This window comes from Lepidothrix coronata, unplaced genomic scaffold (assembly GCF_001604755.1).
Source record: "Lepidothrix coronata isolate B3197 unplaced genomic scaffold, Lepidothrix_coronata-1.0 Scaffold10, whole genome shotgun sequence".
Lineage (NCBI taxonomy): Eukaryota > Metazoa > Chordata > Aves > Passeriformes > Pipridae > Lepidothrix > Lepidothrix coronata.
The window spans coordinates 416336-435646 of record NW_016690190.1 but is presented as its reverse complement, the minus strand read 5'-3'; the positions used below and the strand labels follow the sequence as shown (position 1 = coordinate 435646).

At 42.1% G+C, this 19311-nt stretch overlaps 1 protein-coding gene across 1 annotated transcript in view; it reads right to left on the bottom strand.

Annotated features, from left to right (window-relative positions):
• Positions 1 to 798: 798 nt before the first annotated feature.
• The window catches only part of NUAK1 (NUAK family kinase 1), a 48369-nt gene continuing 29856 nt past the window's right edge, over positions 799 to 19311 (bottom strand). Inside the window, exons 3-7 of the mRNA XM_017804878.1 lie at positions 14715 to 14866; positions 13341 to 13406; positions 6398 to 6517; positions 5957 to 6089; positions 799 to 4897 (exon numbers count right to left, since the gene is read on the bottom strand). Coding sequence (XP_017660367.1) covers positions 3744 to 4897; positions 5957 to 6089; positions 6398 to 6517; positions 13341 to 13406; positions 14715 to 14866 — 1625 coding nt within the window. The 3' untranslated portion in view covers positions 799 to 3743. The remainder of the gene's footprint in view (positions 4898 to 5956; positions 6090 to 6397; positions 6518 to 13340; positions 13407 to 14714; positions 14867 to 19311) is intronic.

Below are 19311 nucleotides of genomic sequence, written 5' to 3'. Positions count from 1 at the left end.
AAAAGCAGAATATACACTACAGGTATCTTGGCTGGCTGCATCAAAGGTGAAGTTTAATGGTGTCTTGCTCAGAGCCAACATGAAGACATTGCCAACCATTTCCTTTATTTTAACAAGTCCCCAGCACACACAGCATACCTAACACCCAGCTTCCCTTATGATGCCCATCTGTTTTCCAAGAAAAACAATCTAAAGCCTTCTGGTTATCATGGGGACTCCAAAAAAATGAAAACTGACTCCCCTTTTTCCCTCTCACTAGCTGATTATGCTGGCTGCTCAAAGCCATCTGAGTGAAATCAACTCACATTTGACAGCAGCGGTTGGCCATCAGTTTTTTTTTCTCAAATAATTGCTCTAAACCCCTACATTTTACCTACAGGTACATTGTCAATAAACTGTCCCCTCTTCCCAATAGAGGAAAAAGGACCATGACCGTCTGTCTCCGGGCTACAAATGAGTTATGCTGTGTCTGCTCAGCCAGCCAGCTCTGCCTCACCTACAGCACACCTGGCCCACAAACCTCATTTATCTCAAACAGAAAAACCCCAGTCAGCTATTCTCCACCAAACATTTCCACAGCTGAAAGCTCTGGGTGCTTTGTAGTGCCAAACAGTTCGTAGCACGGGAGTGTCTGTGGCCACCCACATTATATTCAAATGTACAAACGAGCCAAGAAGCTTTGCATAAACAACTTGGTACAAAGTGCTGAGATGCTGCTGTATTTCTGCATGACAAGTTCATTACCATTTGGCATTGGCTTATGCTGATGTACAATAAAAAAGGGAGAGAGAGAGACTCTTCACAGTTACATTAACTTCATTTTATTTAATAAAAAACAGTATCAGATTAAAAATACAAACACTTTGGGTGATTATCCAGCGTTTTTCCCTGTGTGCCTCATAGAGCTCAAACCAACCAAGGATTGGGAGAAAAAAACAAAAAAACCCAAAAAATAACACCAAACAATTTTGGCCGGAGCTGTAAAATAATGTTGCACCAATTAAATTACACCAAATATATTATTATACCTTTGAAATGGCTTTCAGACCAATAAATAAAAAAAAAAAAATTCAAATAAAAAAGTCGACTTTGTATTACAAAAAAATTAAATAAGAATCACAACACTAATAATAACAATGTGCAGTCAAGTTTTTTTTTTTCTTCTCTTCTAGGAATGATAACATGCCAGTAAACATGTAACATGCCAGTAACATGCCAGTAAATCCCTACATGACATTTCCAGTTTGGCAGCAAGCAGTCACTCACTCATTCACATTTGTACACAAGGAAGCAGGCCTGGGCAAAAGCCTCGGGAGATAGGAGCCTTTGGGGTGCTCCTCACTTCCCTGCCATGGCTCGCTGAGTTCCCTTCCCTTCATCCTGAAACCTCTATAAGTCCATTCAAGGTTTAGTGCCACACGTGCAGGGAAGGTGTCAATCAGCGTAACCCCACCGAAGTGATGCTCCAGCATGTCAGCGGGACAGCGCTAATTCACACCAGCTAAGGACATAGCTCTTACACTCCAGGGCACGGGTTAAAAGCCATGGCTGCAAGGCACATCCACCCTTGTTTCAGAAAGGCCATGGAGACTATGCTGAGTTGTTTTAAAATGCACCACAGCAAACCTGTTAACTCGATACACTGCAAAATGGGGTGTTGGTTTGGGATGGGCTAAAAGAGCACATGCAGGGCTTGTGAGAGAAGTTGAGATGTCTGACTATCATACAGAGAGGTACACATCTGCAGAGAAGTGACTTGCAGTTGCCCTTCCTAGGCAAACAACAGTGAGCCAGATTTCACTTGACTGCTTGAGAGCATGTCTCTCAGAGATTTCATGGTATTGATGCCATTTATTTCAGAGCCAAATTTGGTCCAGTGTAAGGAATTAAGTAATAAGTAAAGGTTCTCCATAGAGGCAGATTAACTGATTTAGGAAACTCAAGTTGGTTCATCTTTATGCTAGGCAGCCCAGTTGAGTTTTAGGAGGAACCACCAGACTTAACACCATGATACACTGAATAAGGAATCTGCAAGTGAAATAGCTTCCTGCTTCAGATGCCAATGATTTATGGAGTTATCTCCAATTCCCAAGGAATCCCCAGAGGAACTCTATTCCGTTTCTGCACCACCTCTAGGATTTGGGACACAGTGGGTCAAATTCTGCTTTCAGTTCCAGTTTCAGGGCAGGAGTGAGATCAGAACTTGCCCCATGCACCTCTGCTCTGGGTATGCATGTACATGCAAGTTTTGCAGCTGTGGATCATTTGACATCATAGGCTGAAACCTGTGATTTAATCACACCAGTGCACCTCCAAGAAAGCCAGGGGCTATGTGCTCACGGAAATGAGACTGAAATGGGCCTGAATATTCCAGTTTGCCCAGGCCTGTCAAACACACAGTGCCTTTCTGACATAGGCTTACATTCAGGTAATCCAGTAGACCCATGTGGTACCTTTATGGGAGTTGAAGCCTTCGGTCTGGATTGTTGGATATCTGAGAACACAAACACGTATCCTTTTTTTTTTTCAAACTGGTGTCATTGCACACTCAGTACCAGCTACACTAGGATAGAAGCAGGTCTGCTAACTCTGTTATTAAACCTAACATTATCATTTCATGGCTCAATTCTTTCTGCTCCATTACCACCTACCTAAAAACATTTTCATACAGAGAAAGGCATCTTCCCACTAACTTTCTGACCTCTATCTGTTTCCTACATGCTACAACCTTTTCCTTACCTAACATTCAGGTCACAAACTACCTGTCACTCCCAAATACTACAAGCTAGCAGCAAGGTGGCACCATTTGCTGACAGTGACTGAACTCTAGATTGGAGGGTCAGCTAACTGTTGAGATCCTTTGTCAGATCCATCTTTATCTGGGCATTCATCTGGCTGGCCATTTTGAAAGAGTCACAAGTGGAACACATGGGTTGAAATGCCTTAAAAGGTCATTTAGCTGCTGATAACATCCCTTCCTTCCAGATCCCTTTATTGTTTCTGTGGCTCTCTTTTTGCTAGTAGGAGCAGTAGTTGGAAACAATTTTAGAACTTTCTGCTCACTGAAGAGCAATGGCTTTGGACCCTGTGGGAGAGTCCAGATCTGAATGTCTGCTCCATCACTTGTCCACAAACACCTCATGGGGTGTTTTTCTGGGGCAAGTCTCTCAGATTATCTGTCCCAGAACATGTTCAGAACCTCTCAGGTCACTCTGGTGGAAGGGACCATGGTGACTACCTAGCCTGGCCTGCTGCATAATGCAAGCCAAAGATCCCCACTGTGCAATAACTGTATTCAGATGAATAACTTCAGGGGGAAATAAAGCCTCTCTTTCTAAAAGGCATCCAAATCGGACTTGAAGAATTCAGCTCATCTCTTGATAAAGCTTAACTGATATTAATTAGAAACATCTCAAAACATGTATCCCTCACTTCCAGTTTTAATTCTGTCTGACTTAGAGCCATCAAATCTTGATGCTTTTGCCAGCTAGCTCCTGATGTGCTTTCCTCACAGACACAAAGACCAAAGGTTTTTCTCTGGTCAGGTAGGTAATATTTTGAGGGCACAAGATTAGAGAAGTGTGAGATGGCTTTGGGGCTACTTTACTAGAAGTTCAGCTAAGTAGGTACAGTCAGCACCTCTGAAGCAAAACCTACCATTGTCAGCAAATCAGTGACCTGGCTTACTCCATCATAAAGGTACACAGAAAACCTCCCTTCCCTCCTTTTCCATCTTCCCTCCACTAGTTGAGCTTGTTGCAGATCTCTAGGGCTTTCTTGTAGACCTGAGTCACATCATCCATGTCTGTGAGAAGAGAAAAGCTGCTGTCCCCCAGACGGTTACGATAACGCTTTAGATACTGTGGCCGTGGGCGGTTCTGAAGTCCTTCGAAGTCTTGGATCTGGAGGAAATTTTCAGCAGAGACACAGCTCCGTATTCTCTGTCTGTTTGGCCTGTTCTCTTGCAAATCCAGCAAATCAAATGAGTCACTGGACAAAATACTGTCATCACTAATCACGCTGGAAGGGCGACTGTAACTTCGAGGTAATGCATCTCCAGGCAGGATCGCTTCTTCCATGGCCTCCAGTGTTGGTGTGTCAGGGCTAATCAAAGCAGATTCAGTGCTGCTGGGAGAATACTTGCTGTTGTGTTTCAAGATGCCCTTACGCCTGCAGGAATGGCTGTAAGACCCATTTCTGGATGGCTCTGTGACCCCTGGAGAAGTGTCACTATTTACCGTCTCATCATTATTGTCCAAGAGTTCAGAAGATTCACTTCGTTCTGGAGAGGAGTAATAGCCAGACTCCCTCTGTTGAGTCTTCTTTAAGATTCCTTTTTTTGGCATGAGTGAAGACTGCTTAGTGCCGTATTTGCCAGTTACCTCTACCTCCACAACACTTTTAATGGCTACGCCAGTCCTACACAACTCTTGCTCCAGCTTAAAAGCAGAGGGTAACACTGGGCTGACCACTCCTTCAATGAAACCTGCACTGTGAGATCGATGCTCACTGTTGCTCCTTTTCTTCAGGATGCCTTTGGGTCTCTTGGAAGTGGGTTTGGTTGCATTTTCAGCTCCTCCTTCCTGGATGGACTGTGCAATGTCATTTTCCTTTTTTGATTTTTTCAGAGATCTTTGTCTCTCTAGTGTGACTTCAGGACCTTTGGGCTTAGAAAGGCACTTCATTTTGGTATCAGTCTCTGGTTGGAGGCCAGTAGAACGATGATGCCAATCAATGAATCTTGCCAGCAATGGGGACTCAGAGTCCCTCATGGCATCACAGTCACAAACACTACTCTTGTAGCCCCAGTTAACCCACCAGTGGTTGGCAATGTCTTTAATGGTTGCCCGGCGTTCAGGGTTCACCATCAGCATCCATCTGATAAGACCACGAGCATCTATGGATGAAGAATGGCATACAAAATTTTTAGAACATGAGCATTGTTAGCTTTGTCAGTTTAAATTGGAAGTGTGAAGCCAATCAAATGCACAAAAATAACGCCCTTTACAACAGGAGAAGTGAAAGAGGGCAAGGCTTTGTCCATCAATCAATGACAGAAAATGCATTTGAGTATTACTTCTCATCAGAAGAATATGATTCACTCTGAGAAATGTACACGGGGCTATCAAATAAATTAGTATTTGTAGTGTATTAGAAAGTGAATAGCTCCATATTACTGAAGGAAGTCACCAACCAATTGACACTAATAATGAAAAACTTAGAGGAAAACAAAGGTGAATTGGGATATTTGCTTTTCTATTTATTTTTCCATTAACAGTAGTCTTCTGTGTATTTTAAGGGTTTATTTTCATACAGAGAGCAAGAAGACAGAAAATTGAAAGGGATAGCAAACAACTGATATAAGATAAATATTTATTTAAATATAATGTATACATAGATATTTAAGGCCGGAAGGAATCATTATAATCAATGACCCAGACTTAGTTGATGCTTTTCTGTCAGGTGACTGCTTAATGTGTTATCATCTAAGTAGAAGTCAATGCGAACATAGTGGCATTAATTCAGATTTTGGCCTGCTTTCTTGAATAGGAGACTGTGTTGCTCTGACCATTCATCATCTCTCTGCTGTGATATACCACAGTGTAGTTAGAGGATTGATCTGTACTAGTATGTTGTATCAGTTTAAAGCTTCTCTGAACAACTCCACTTGCAATAGCTAACAGACCTTTCACTGTCACACATCTAGTTAAAAGAGCCTGCTACAGCTTCCCCAAGGGAACAAAATCTATCTGCTACAGAATTGTAATTTTAAAAGGGCTTTTGGTAAATGCTGTATCCAGATGGGCATTTACAGTAGATGAAGTCAGTAGGGGATGAGATTTTTTTTTTCTGCATCATTCTAATATGACACCAAAACATGTTGGAAGGGACCAGACAAACTCTCCATCCTGAACTCCTGTCAGCTCAGTACACGGCCCTCCCTCCTTTTACATACCTGAGGTCTGTGTTGGCTCACGATATTCTCCACTGCTGATCTGCCTGATGAGATTTTTGTGATCGAAGCCATCAAAGGGCATCGTTCCATAAACCAGAGTATAAAGCAATACACCAAGGGCCCAGCTGTCAACCTGAAATACAGACACAACACGTGTGAAGCCCAGGGAAGCTGATCCCTGCCCTTCTCCCTGCCATTAGCACCACAAGAGCAGCGTCATGTCCAGCTGCACCTGCTGGTGGGCAAACTGGTATCTAACACCTCACTACCCACTCACAGGCAAAGCAAACAAAAGCAAACTAAGGCAGCTTGAGAACTTTAAATACAGGACAGACCTGAGCGAACTCACACATACAATAACATTCGCAGTAAGACTAACCCTCAAGAACATTATCATCAAAGACATCCCCATACCAGCACAGAAAAGCTGACCCTTCTTACCTCTGGGCCTCTGTAAGGTCGTCCATTAACTATTTCAGGGGAAGCATACAGTGGGCTTCCACAAAAGGTCTGCAGAAACTTGTCTTTATGATAAAGGTTGGAGAGTCCAAAATCAGCAATCTGCAAATAGAATTGCAAAAGGCCTCTGTAGTAATAATTATATCTTAAAGAAACAAAAAAATCCTTTTCCAGGAAAGACTTAGCTATATTTGACTCTGCTGTAGTGCAGGGATCTTGATGTGGATAATCTCTCAGGTTCCCTGGCCAACCCATTATTCTATCATTTTTTGACTTTCCTCTCTACAGACCTTTCAGAGAAGAAAGATTCACAGGTTAAATCCTCCCAGTCAGGGACCAGGATGCTTTGGTACCATTTACAGACAGGTAAACTGTAACCATCAGTCAGTAATTTTATCCTGGATGAACTGCATATGCTTGAAAAAACAATTTCATACTGTGAGGCACTGGGCCTGCTGTCCACTGATTGCTTTTCATCTTGTTTAATCATTAATACCAAAGGAAAGCAAATAGAAAGTACCACCCTTCTTATCACACACACGCAAGCCAAAAGTCAAGACCTTTAAACTCAACAGGAGGAGTGAGGCAGGAATGTTGCAGGAAACTAAGCCTTACAGAAGAAAGTAATTTTTGAAATCATCTGGAACATAGCTATGCTTGAATGAGATAGAAAGTGAGGCAGTTGCTAACTCTTCCAGATTCAGGGACACCAGGCTGAGGAAGCTGAGCTGTTAAGCCCATGAGATGTCTATCACGAGGTGATAAACATAAGTCTGATTCCTAACTGGAAACAATGGGCCCAAATCTGGTTTTCCCAACACAAACAAAACTTCCCTTGAGACTATTGGGAATTTTGCCCACGTAGGAATTGCAGGATCAGGTCCAAATATTTTGTTTACTTCAATTCTCTGTTCTTGTTCTTACAAAACAAAGGCTGAGGATAGCAACACTGAATACTCCCACAACCTTTGCATTTTCTTTGTTTCTCTAGCACAAGGCAACACATCTCATTTTTTTACTTGTTTAAAACCCAAATGCTTCTGCTTTGCAAAGATACCTGCATTACTGCCCACTATTGACATAAGGCACACATAAAAGACATAAAGCACAGGCATTAAAAAGGTATTAGAGCTATAAGAGATAGGAGTTTTGTCTGGGTTTTCTTCACTTTATTCTTGTATTTTCTACCAGAAAGAAATTAAATCCCAGGAATTTTCACAAGACAAAAATTCATGGAAACACAAAGTGAACGGAAAAGAAAGGATTTACCAGCAGCATCATTCACTTCTGGTTTTCTAGAATGTTCATCATTGGAGCCTCTAATAACTGTTGAATTGCAACATTTAGTGACCTCTCAGGAGAGGTAAAGTCTTTGTCTCTACTATCTAAACTTCTACAGCTACACTGAAACATGACATAGTCAAGACCAAAACAGAAACCTATATACACTTCATAAGTAGATACATATATAGCTGTTAGATACTGTCATGTTAGAAACATAAACTTTTTTTTAAAACATCGTTTTCACACAAATTTTAAAGTCACAGGTCAGATACAAGATTTCATGCTTTACCCTCTCCTATTTTGATGTTCTGCTTGTGCAGGTGTTTCATCAACAATTTGGACTCATCCTGCTCAAAGAGCAGCTGATTCCTGTTCATTAATGTTAATTCATCTCACTAGGAGAGATTGAATTCATAGATTGAATTCACTCAGTCCCTCCAACAGTGTATTATCAACCCTCAGCAGAAAATTCAACCCTTAAATAAATGCGGTTTGTAAAATCTTCATTGTATGGCTGGAATGTCATTGAAAACAGCTGGTGTACAATTGCAGTCTGCAAACATATTCTCATGGCTCAGATTGCACTTAATTGCCCTGAATTCCACTTTCTTATCAAGTCACCCTGCCTGGCTTGCAGGAAGTTGGTTTTAAGCCTTATGAAGTGTGCCCTGTCAATCAGGGGAAGAATGGGATCATTTCAGTGTTAAAAATTCGTGCTGGTCATTGATTTTTATTTTAGTTCAGGATGCAGCTAAGACAAGGACAAACACTGCACAGTGTGATTCCTTATGAAAATACATTCCCTTAACACCATGGAATGTATAAAATGCGAGTGGATGTCCACGAATATATACATATAGGGATATGCATACCATTGTTCACTCTAAGAAACTCAGACTTGGGCATTCATGTTTTCCTTTTGACCATTCAGGAAAAGAGTATTTATGTTACAGTCCACTCCCATACTCACAGACTGATGTTTATCAGCTTTTCCCATTAAAACTGTCATGCCCCCCAAAACAAGATTAATAGAAGCCAACATTACTTCATGTTCTTGGCACTTAAATGGAACTAAGGCATCAAGTCAAAAAAACTTCCTAAATTAGGAGGAGCCAGGAAGTAGAGTTTTATTCCCCTCACTTCAGCAGTGTATGTTTCATATTTACTGTTAGCTGTGATAAACCAGATGTAATTTATTGTTAAAGTGTGGAATACAAATTCCACAAAGTTCACACTCATGGAAATTGTCAGTTCTATCCCACTTAAAAATCTGTCTTTCTGTACTGCAGATAGAGAAATAATTAGGTCTCTTAAAGCACATGAAATCTATGTGCAGTCGGTGAGACTTCCGGCAAGGTAAATCCCAGTTACATACACTTACTCTGTATATACGAAACCCTCATGGGTTTTTAGTGGTTAGTCTGATTGGTGTCCCCTTACTAGCCCAAGAGAAGGTGCAGTTAGTAGGATTATGTTACTATTATACTTGCATTTTTCTCTCCTTCTATCACTTTGGGGTTGATCATATGGTTTACGTCAACCTCTGCTAGACGTCTCTTTTAGGTGCAATTCCCAGCCCAGGAGCCGCCACAGCCCTACCGTGAACAAGGAGGCCCCTCCATCGAGCCAGGCTGCGTGACAGAGGTGTCCCTGGGGGCAGCCTATGGCATGGGGGAGGAACACAGTATTTGGATAGTCCAGCAAGAGGCATTAACTCCACACCTGCCACACTAGACAGCAGTTGCTCTCCACCTCCTTGCATGCAGTTTTGGAGATTTAGGCACTCGGGAGAACTGCAGTGCTTGGGGACATATGGTTCTTATCAGACTAAACTGCAGGAGCTATGGGCAAATGGAGGCAGCTACATACTTGCCCCGCTGCTATTTCTTCTAGTAAATCCATAGCTGCAATAAATCAAAACCTAGCATGCTTCATCCTTTCAAAACTAATGAAGAGAAGGCACCACCAGAAGGCTTTTTTAAAGACCACCGAAGGCAAATGCTGAAGCCATCATGAATATCTTCCCACAAAGGGCAGCTTTTTCAATGCTTTGGAACTGCCTTAGCCCTCCTGCCTGTCTGACCCTGTCCACCTCCAGCTGTGTTAGGATGATGAATGATTACATCCTCTTGATGGGATGACAATGCCAGTGAGAGGCTGCTCTGCCACTGCATGGCAGGGGCAGCAGCTGTACCCACCCCAGGAACCCAGGATGAGCAGAGGGGGCAGCTCCAAGCTGCCTACAGCTGTAGGGTGGAAGTCACCAAGTGCAGGCAGCTGAAAGGAGTAAATTTTAAGGTGGTGATATTACCATCTGGCACATGAATGTGGCAGAGCTTGTACATGCTCCAGAAACCCTTTGCCATGTTATTTCTGTAAAGAACATGGCACCATGACAACAAGGTAAGAAAGCAAATAACACTCCTCTGGCCTGGGAGGCTGCAGTGTCTTAGTAAGATTTAGCTCTAAGACTCTGCCCCACTATTGACCTCCACAGACAGGCTAGATCCCAGGAGAAACACTATGTAGCTCCGGGATTCTGCTACATAGTTGGGTGTGCATCTGGGGAGCAAGGCAAGGTATTGTGGGATTAATTGGCTGGATGAACTTCATGTATGCCATAGATATGCATGTGTGTTCAGTCTCACAAGTGTTTAAAACTCCTTTTATTCACTTATGCTTGCTGCATTTAGGGGTTTTATGTAATAGTTTGCAGGAAATAGTACCACATACACCAAGTCCCTAAAAAACCTAACTCTTCAAAATGTGTAATTTTTTGTCAGCTTCCGCACACCGGTGTTTCCTAATTGCTGTACTCTAACACATGACTGTTTCCAGAGACTTTTACTCACCATGTAACTCTTAAAAATAAAAAAAGCTGATTATGTCTCCATACACTCCTTCTTGACCTTCACTTAATTAGCTAAAACTTAAGAATGCTTTCCAAGTTAGTATTATGTAAAATGGCTTGGGGCCCTTTCAGGTCAGATAATAATTTCTAATGGATTACTTGTCCTCTTTATTTCCTGTTTTAAAAGTATTGTTTAAGCTGCTATACAGGGATGTATTTTTACAACATCTTATTTTTTCTTCATATTACTATGACATGTTTTTGGAAATCATAATGTATAGATCACTGGCTTCTTCAAAATCATCTATTTAATTGCACATTGTACCCAAGAATAAAGGGATTCCTTTAATTTTCTTATTTTTTAAATCAAACTGCCAATTTTGTATCTGTTTGTAATCCACTGAATGAAATATAAATATTAGGAAAGCACAGATAAGACTATCACTCCATTTCCAGAAAATGCCTTCCACTGAGTATTTGAAGCCATCAGTCAATACCAAACCCCAATTTTTTTTTCTGCCTGAATAAAACACATACAAATATTCTCAGAACGAGGACCTGATAAATTTACTCCTAATAAATAATTTACAGTTCCATATGTGTTTCCTTGGCAACGGTTACTGTTTAGTGAAACAAAAAAAATGTGGGAAGTAAAATTCTGTGCAAGTAACATAGAAACCACAGTAACATATTCAAAGCTTCAGAACCAGGGAAATAGTGGCAGTATGCTTAACATTGAGTATTCAGAGCTGACTTTAGCCATAAGGTGTAAAAAAACAGAACATGGAGAAAATGGAAAACCACACCAAAAGCCACCTCCTGAAACAATCAAAATTCAAACACTATTGATCGTAAAATGTATGAAATATCTACAAGTTCAGTCTGTTTTTCAGTTTCATGAGATCCTTTGCAAATATAGGTAGTAGGGGACAGCAAGGAAGCTTGCAGCCACTTGCCCATGCCTGCTCAGAGGCCTTAAGACTGAAGAGAAGTACCTGAGAAAAGTAACTGGAAATAGGCAAAATACCTACACAGCAGCTTAAACACAGCACAAGTCAGGAAAGGGAAACCCTCAACAAAAAAAGGTCCAAATGATAGGAAGGTATGTGGGGAGGTACAGATACATGAACCTCTCCCACAGCAGTGCCACTCACTACGGCAGCTGGAATGCATCTGTGGTTCTGAAGCCTCTGGATCAGCTCCATGGTCTGAATTGAACACAAAGCTACCTGTCCCTGCTCTGTCCTCCTGTTCTACCAACAGGAGGATTAGACTCCCACAAGGAAGAGAGAGGCAGGAGTGGAGCCTTCCAACAAAGCTGAGCTCCCCAGAGGTTTGGGGAAGTGATTGGTTTTGCATATGAGGACCACAGTGCAGACATCCAGCCCACGGCAGCTAGCGAATTCCTCAAATTCCTCTTTTCTCTCAAGAATTCTCTGATTAGCTGGGAAGATAGTTTAGCATGCAATGTGGAAAGAAAGGTCATCCTGCCTGCGGAAGTCTGATTCGTATACAATGTCCCAGAAAGGCTACTTCTCATTTTCAGCGCTGCTGAGAACAGCTCTGGCTGCTGCAGCCAGTGTCCCTGTAGGAACAGGAGTGGGGAGGTTTGCTCTGACACTGGATGCTAACGGCAAAACGTCCAAATATTGCATTGGATGGGCCTTCTGTAAAAGCCTATTTTTGGAAACCACATATTTATGTGCCTTTAATCCACTAGTTGATCCAAGTTAGCTTCTGTCATCAGCATTACACAGATGGCAGCTACCACATGTTACTTTCCATTTTCATTCCACATCAGCTTAAAATGAAGACAGTCTCTCCAGCATGGAGCGCAGAAGGCAGTGCGTGCAGCCCCGTGGCTTTGAGGGCAGACAAAAGGAAGACTCAGGCTATTTAGGTATTTGGCTATGCAAGTAGCTCCTTGATTGCATTTTTAATTAAACAAGGATGCTCAAGCATCAGCAGAAACTCTTCTGGCTTTCATCCCTCTGCTTGTTTGCCCATAGATGAGCCCAACCAGCCACCCTTACATCCAGCTACCCAGGGAGGAACAAAGTTGAAAGTGAAACAGGTTCAGCCACCTGGAAATTACACTTATTTTATATAGGAATATATATAGGATATATATAGGGAATTACACTGGAAAAGAAATGTCTGTATTATTTAACTTAATGATACAGCTATAAAAAATAAAAGAAAAAGATGGGGAAAAAAAGTTATTCCCATGCCTTCACTGGGGAGAAATGACATGGAAATGACATCACTGACATCACTATCCAAAGTATACGTTTGTGTCTGAAGTTCCAAGGCCATTTCCTAATGAAGCACATGTGCTTTACTAGGTTTATTTTGAAACTCTATTTGCTTATTTTCCAGCCATGATCAAAAGAACATTCTGTGTAGTGTTCTGTAGGAGGCACTTGAACCCTGTAGACCAGAACAGTTTTTTCCTACCCTGAGAAGCAGCCAGCAATAATATCATTTGTACAATAAACCTGACTGCACGAAATGCTCAGTGTTTTCTACCAGTAAATAGATGCTGCATCGGGAATCGTGGCACTTGCATGGCAAGACAGGGCCTTTTCCCCCAAGGTATGCAAAACTTCATTTAGTGTATATTACTGGTAACAATGGTGTCTTCCTTCCCCAACCTCCAAACTCCTGAGCCTCTTGCCAGATGCTGTTGCTTAGTAGCTGTTGCCATAACACTAGTTCTTCTAATACCTTGGATAAAAATGTTAAAAAACATGCAAAACCATTCTGAGAAACGGAGAAAAAGAATCCTACCTTAATATTAAAATTGTCATCAAGAAGGATGTTTTCCAATTTTAGGTCCCTGTGGACAACACCGTTCTGAAACAAGAAAGAAAAAAATGGAAGAGAACATGAGAAAATACTGGGAAAATTAAAGGTGAGCTGGCAGGGTGGTCTTTGCATCTACATTTCAGGGCTGATTTCACTGTCATAACACTCCTGGCCCAGTGACTAGTGACAGGCTCTATATTAGTCACTTGGTGTGTGGTTATGGGAAGGATGACTGGAATCTGTCCTCCCACAGAGACTCTAAAACAGCAGGGGGGGCGGGGGGTGGAGGGCGAGGGGGTGTCTTTTCGGAACTTAATTTCATCCTGGATCCTGCCCCCACTGCGTGCAAGCAATATATTCTTCCCAGGCACCAGAAAAAAATATCTGTCAATGACGTTAGTGCCTACGAAAGCCCTCATTCCTCCAGTGCGCAGCCATGTGGATTGGAGGAGTTAAAATCCTGAAGGACTGTAAACGTTAGAGACGGAAGCAAACAAGCTGGGTTTAAATCAGAGTCTTCTTTAAAGAAATTTGGCAAAATCAACTGCACCAGGAATGGCGCTGCAGCTTTTCAGCACTGCGCAGTGAGGACTTTGAAAACCCCCCCTGTTTATCAGAATTCAAGTAGAGATTTAAGTGTTAAAGAATTCAAATTAAAAAATTGTGTTAGGTGCTCATTGTATTTAGCTTCATACAAGTTTTGGCTCTATGAGGTTGATTCATAAGCAGGGTTAGAAAGTCCATGATGACAGCCAGTCAGCTACCTTGGGTTTAATTGCTTAAACTGTCATTCCAAGTGGGTACCATGATGGATAAGGTCATTTGCAAATGGTATCTTTCTACATCATCTCCGCTACATTTGAAAAAATTACTTTTACCTATCCAGAATGAGTAAATGCTAAAGCTCATACGTGAACCTCATACCTTTCTCTTGGCTTTTTCTTTCATACACGGTATCTTCTATTCTAAAGTTGTTCATTAGTATATTCACATTGCAAACTATCATTTGTTTGAGTGCATTAATACAAATGCTGTAGAAGTTATATGGGATGCCTTCTCTAGTTCATGCTGGAATTTTTGTTTTTTAATGTCAGGAGAACCATTTCAAAGGCAAAAATGCAATGCAGGGCTAAAGTAAGGGAGTGGCTGGTATCTGCCATAACACAGGAGAACATCATTAGTCTTCAAAAACAGGCACTAGTTCAGTGTTGCACTTTTAATGAAGATCTCCTGCTGTACTGATAAAATCACATGCTCTGATACTTAATAATGAATGCTGTTGACTCAGATATGCTTTGAAATATGTCAGTAATCAGCCTTCAAATAGCATTTTTTAATATTAAATCCTTTGCTCACCTTGTGGCAGTAATGTACAGCAGAGACTATTTGTCGAAAGAAGTGTCTTGTCTCTCTTTCACTTAATCGCCGCCTCTCACTGATGTAATCATACAACTCTCCTTTACTTGCATACTCCATGATGATCACAATCTTATCTTTATTTTCAAACACTGCACAGAATAAAAGAAAAGAAAAAACACCACAGTTGATCCAACATTTGAAAACTGACACTTTAAAGAGTGAAGACGACTCGGGATGTCTGAACACATCCTACATCACCACTGAAGCCTGGAGATACGTACCTATCCCACTGCAAAAAGCAAGTTCCAAAGCTACTTTCTACCAGAGGAAGTTTACGTCATCTCAGACCAAGAGAAGAAGTTGAGGCTGTCTTCACTTTGATATGGCTACACGAAGGAAGCTCTTTGCCTCAACAATATGGGGTCAAAGGGTGGCAAAGTCAACTTGATCCTAGTGAGGTAGGTAGACACTTGTGCCAGTGACACCTGAATACTAGCTCCTGCTCCAACAGGGACTTCCTCTAACCAGTAGCCCTCTTGAAGCCATAGAACAGAAGCAAACTGGAGCCCTCACATCATTTGGAAAGGGTTAATAGAAGGCATAATAAATTCTTGTCTTCAATGACTGTTTGATACAGGATTGCCATTTGGCTTACAACTGCTGTTGGTTGGCCTTCACCTACCATCAAAATCCAACAAGTGAACTCATACACATGTCCTCTTCCATACCAATGCTGTGCAACAGCACGGTTGGCATGGACGCTTGAGCTAGCTGTGGCTGCAACATCACCAGAGCTGTACAGCTCTTCTCAGTATGGCTCTGTACCCTACCTCATGTACCCAACTCATCCTCAAGCTTACTTATCTCCTGCCACCACTTCATGTCCCACTGCATGCCTCAGATGGCACGCTGTAATCCTCTGTCACTCGTGCAGAGCCGGCAGCAGTGCACGACTCCGACGTAAGCAGTGCAAGGAAAATTCGTCTAATACACGTCATGACCTGAGTCTTCTTTGGGGCTAAGAGTACTCTGTGTCACATGCTGTCAAGGACTTCACTGTGAGTGGCAGATAACTAATACTTAATCTAGTAAAACGGGCTGTTAGTTTGGAATTGCTGTAATGCCCTGGCTGCTACATAGTTCTTCCCTTCTGTCACCGAAAATCCACTGCAACCCACTGGAAACTTCCTGCACCTGCCATAAATAGCCACCGCTAGATGAAAACATGGTAATTTTCCTTTTCTTTTTATCTGTGGCAGCAGCCTGCTGAGGCTAGGTCACACTAGCAGCAAGGTACCTACAAATTAATGAGGTTAAAGGGTTTATTACAAATGGATGCTAGTTTTGACCAGCCCTACTGGAATGATGCCTTCCTATATCTCTTCAGTAAAGCTCAGCCAGTAGTCCTTAGTGATTTTAAAAAAAAAAACCAAAATCAACCTTCAGCTTTTGCAGTGAAATGCGAAGCTGCCTCTCTCAACACACAGATTCTTGCTTCTCTTAGGCTTTGTCTCATGTCCTCTCACACCTTGTCACTCAAATCTACAAGCCAAAGCCTTTGCAGTTCCCTCTAACACCCTTGAACCCCAGCCAAGCAGCTCTGATAAAAGGGAGAGCAAACAGCCAGATAAAATTGGCTGCTTACTTGTCTGCTGGCCTCACTGTACCCCGAAGCAGAGGCTCCTGCAAGTGATTACATCCTATGTGCATCCTCATTAGCAATAAACTTCGGAAACTGGACGAGCTGTCTCTGGATGGATTATACATACAGTATCCTCTCCAAGAATGACAGACTGATATTGTCTGGGAAAAACTGAACGTGCCCCGTGTCATATAGGGAAGTGCTGTGGTGTGTTATCAATAAAGGGTAATGCACACATTTGTTTCTCCGAGCTTGGAAAGGCTTGTTAGGTATATGCTTGTTTAAGAAGGCAAAAAGAAATGTTTTCAGTAAGCCGAGACAAATCACTAAAAATGCTCTTATTTAAGAGATCTGCTTTAAAACAAACTAACAACATAACAACAACAACAAATCCCCACTCCCCCCAAAAACCCAGCTGATTCCATGAGTTAGGGCTTATTGTATCATGCACATACAGGTGAAGTTGCCACATGGCACTAATGATCTCAGTGCACTCTCATGGGAGTGCACATCCCAAGCAGTTCCAACCGAGGACCACCCTCAGCTATGGGCTCTTCCCACCCCACTCCCCTGATGCCCTACCAGGTGTTCAGTGCTGCTGATGACAGTAACAGCAGTAACAGCCCTGCCACAATGGAGCATTCTTACAGCCTGTTTTCGTTAAAATTTTGCCTGCATCACTCAGTCACGAGAACTTTCTCAAATCATCCTTGATGTTCTGAAGTTTTAAATTCCAAAATCTAATTTTTTTTGACTCAAATTCACCATATTAATACAAGTCCTGATCCAGATATATTTTCCAACATTTCTAGAGAAATGAGGTGGAAAGCACTTCATTTGGAGGAATGCGCATTTAAAGGCATTTTCCATTTCAAATTTTGTCTTATGCCCTCTAGGAAACTGAGATAATACCTTCAAATTGAATTTAGGAAAGCATAAATCACTGTTCCAAATTTCAAATTTTTGTCATAGAGCCACACTAGAATAGATGAGAATAGAATCATCTCAGTAACTCATATTCCACTTTCAGTTTACCAGCACACTTGGGACAAATTGGCACATTCTCCTTCATGAGGGAGCATTGTGAGAGGGAAACTATCCTTGAACTTAAATGACATTACAGAGGCCTCCTCACCATCATCATAGCTGAATGATTACAGAATTAATCAGCAATTAATTTCTCTGCCAAGCAGCAGAGATGAATGGGGAGGTATTTTTTCACAACTGCTTCATTTCAGCTCAGAGCATCTCCATCATACCAGCTGAATCTCATGAGAGGGCACACAGCTACTTTCCTGCAGAGAGTGAACTGAACAGCAGACAAAAAAATCTAAAATGAGAGCTGCCACTTTAGGAAGAGGAAGTTGAAAGGCAGTGGAATTTATGTCTATACACACACATAATCTTAAAGAGGAACTCGGTGGTCAAAACTATCAGGGATGTGACAGAGTGGTATTCTGGCAAGTCTCAGACCATCAGCCAAGAACACCATGAATTTCCACAGTAGTATTTAGGATGTCAGGCAGGTTTCACACAGGCACTTCTGAATTTCCCTTCTGAGCACAGCATGTAGTTTTACAAATCTATGCTCAAGAAAGCCTTGTGGCCAATGGCTGGGGGAAGAGAGTGGGGCATTAATTAAATGCTGGATTGACTTACTGCAAATAATAATGAAGTAATAAATATCCCGCCCTGTTAGCACCTGGGCTGTAACCTGCAGGCTGATGACAGACGTATCGCTTCCATATAGGTTCTGGGACTGCACGGTTCACTCTTTGTTTTTGTTGCAGACGATTTATTACCTGCCATCCTACTTCATATTCATTGCAAAGCTCACCCCCACCTAGAAGTGTGCCTGAATCCTGGCTGCACCTACTGCCAGTGGAGAAACGTGGCTTTGGCAGGATGCTCCACCCCAGGAACATCCTACAGTGTGTTACTGCTGGGACGGCCGTGTTGTACAAGGCTGCTCCTCAACTCTGAGCAAGGTCAAGGGAAGGAGGGAGGTTATATATAAATAAGGTGGGGCTGCTCTAGCTTCTTTCAAACGATCGATACTCTGCAAACAGCTGGCCAAATAAGTGGAGAACTGTCAGTAAGAACTGTTGCTATCAACACCCAGACATGGATAGCAGGAGAGATGGCCTGTCAATCAAAAATCAAGAGATAGGGGTTGCTTAGATACAAGGTATGAGCACCACATATTAGAGGAAACAGCAGCAGGAGAAATGCTTGCTGTGTGTCATTTATTTCTGAGCCACTGTGTTTATTTTCACCACTCTGCAAGCAGAGTTATAATGAGAGAGCTGCAGCAAGGCCTCAATGTGGTGGGAGGGCTGCTGCACTACCTCAGCCATAGGGGTCAAGCGGTATAGGGTAGGGTAGTGGTTGCAAATCGCTAGTATTCCTCTGCAGACACAGCCTGCCAGTTGAAGAATTGACTTCTGAGATGCCTACACTTCCATGTGGCCACAGGGGAGGAAGCAGGGATAGCACTGTGAGAGCACATCAGGAACCAGGAACGGCGTGTACCACAAGGTGTGAGGAATGTGATTGTATCCCCAGGAGATGAGCAGAGTACTGTGTTAATGTACTAGGAAATTGGTCACAGCAATGTGAAGAAACAGAATTTTCCAGTGGGATACAAGCTTGCTTGGGCTTAGTCTGTTCACCCCAAGAGCCTTGGCAACCCAAGCAGCAAAGGGTGCTTAACATGCAGTGGTCAAAGAAAGGTTTCTTACAATTTCTCTAATGTGTTTGTTTGTTTATTTCTTTTTTTAAAATGACAGAAAAAAAGTTCTACACTTCTAGGCTGATAACTGAAGCCAAATCTGCTGGCTTCAGAGCTCATTGAAGAATATAAATGTGAAACTGGGAAAGAACTTCACTTCTCACTATCAAAGACATATCTGAGACAAAGTACATTTTGTAACATCAACAATCTGTCTCTTT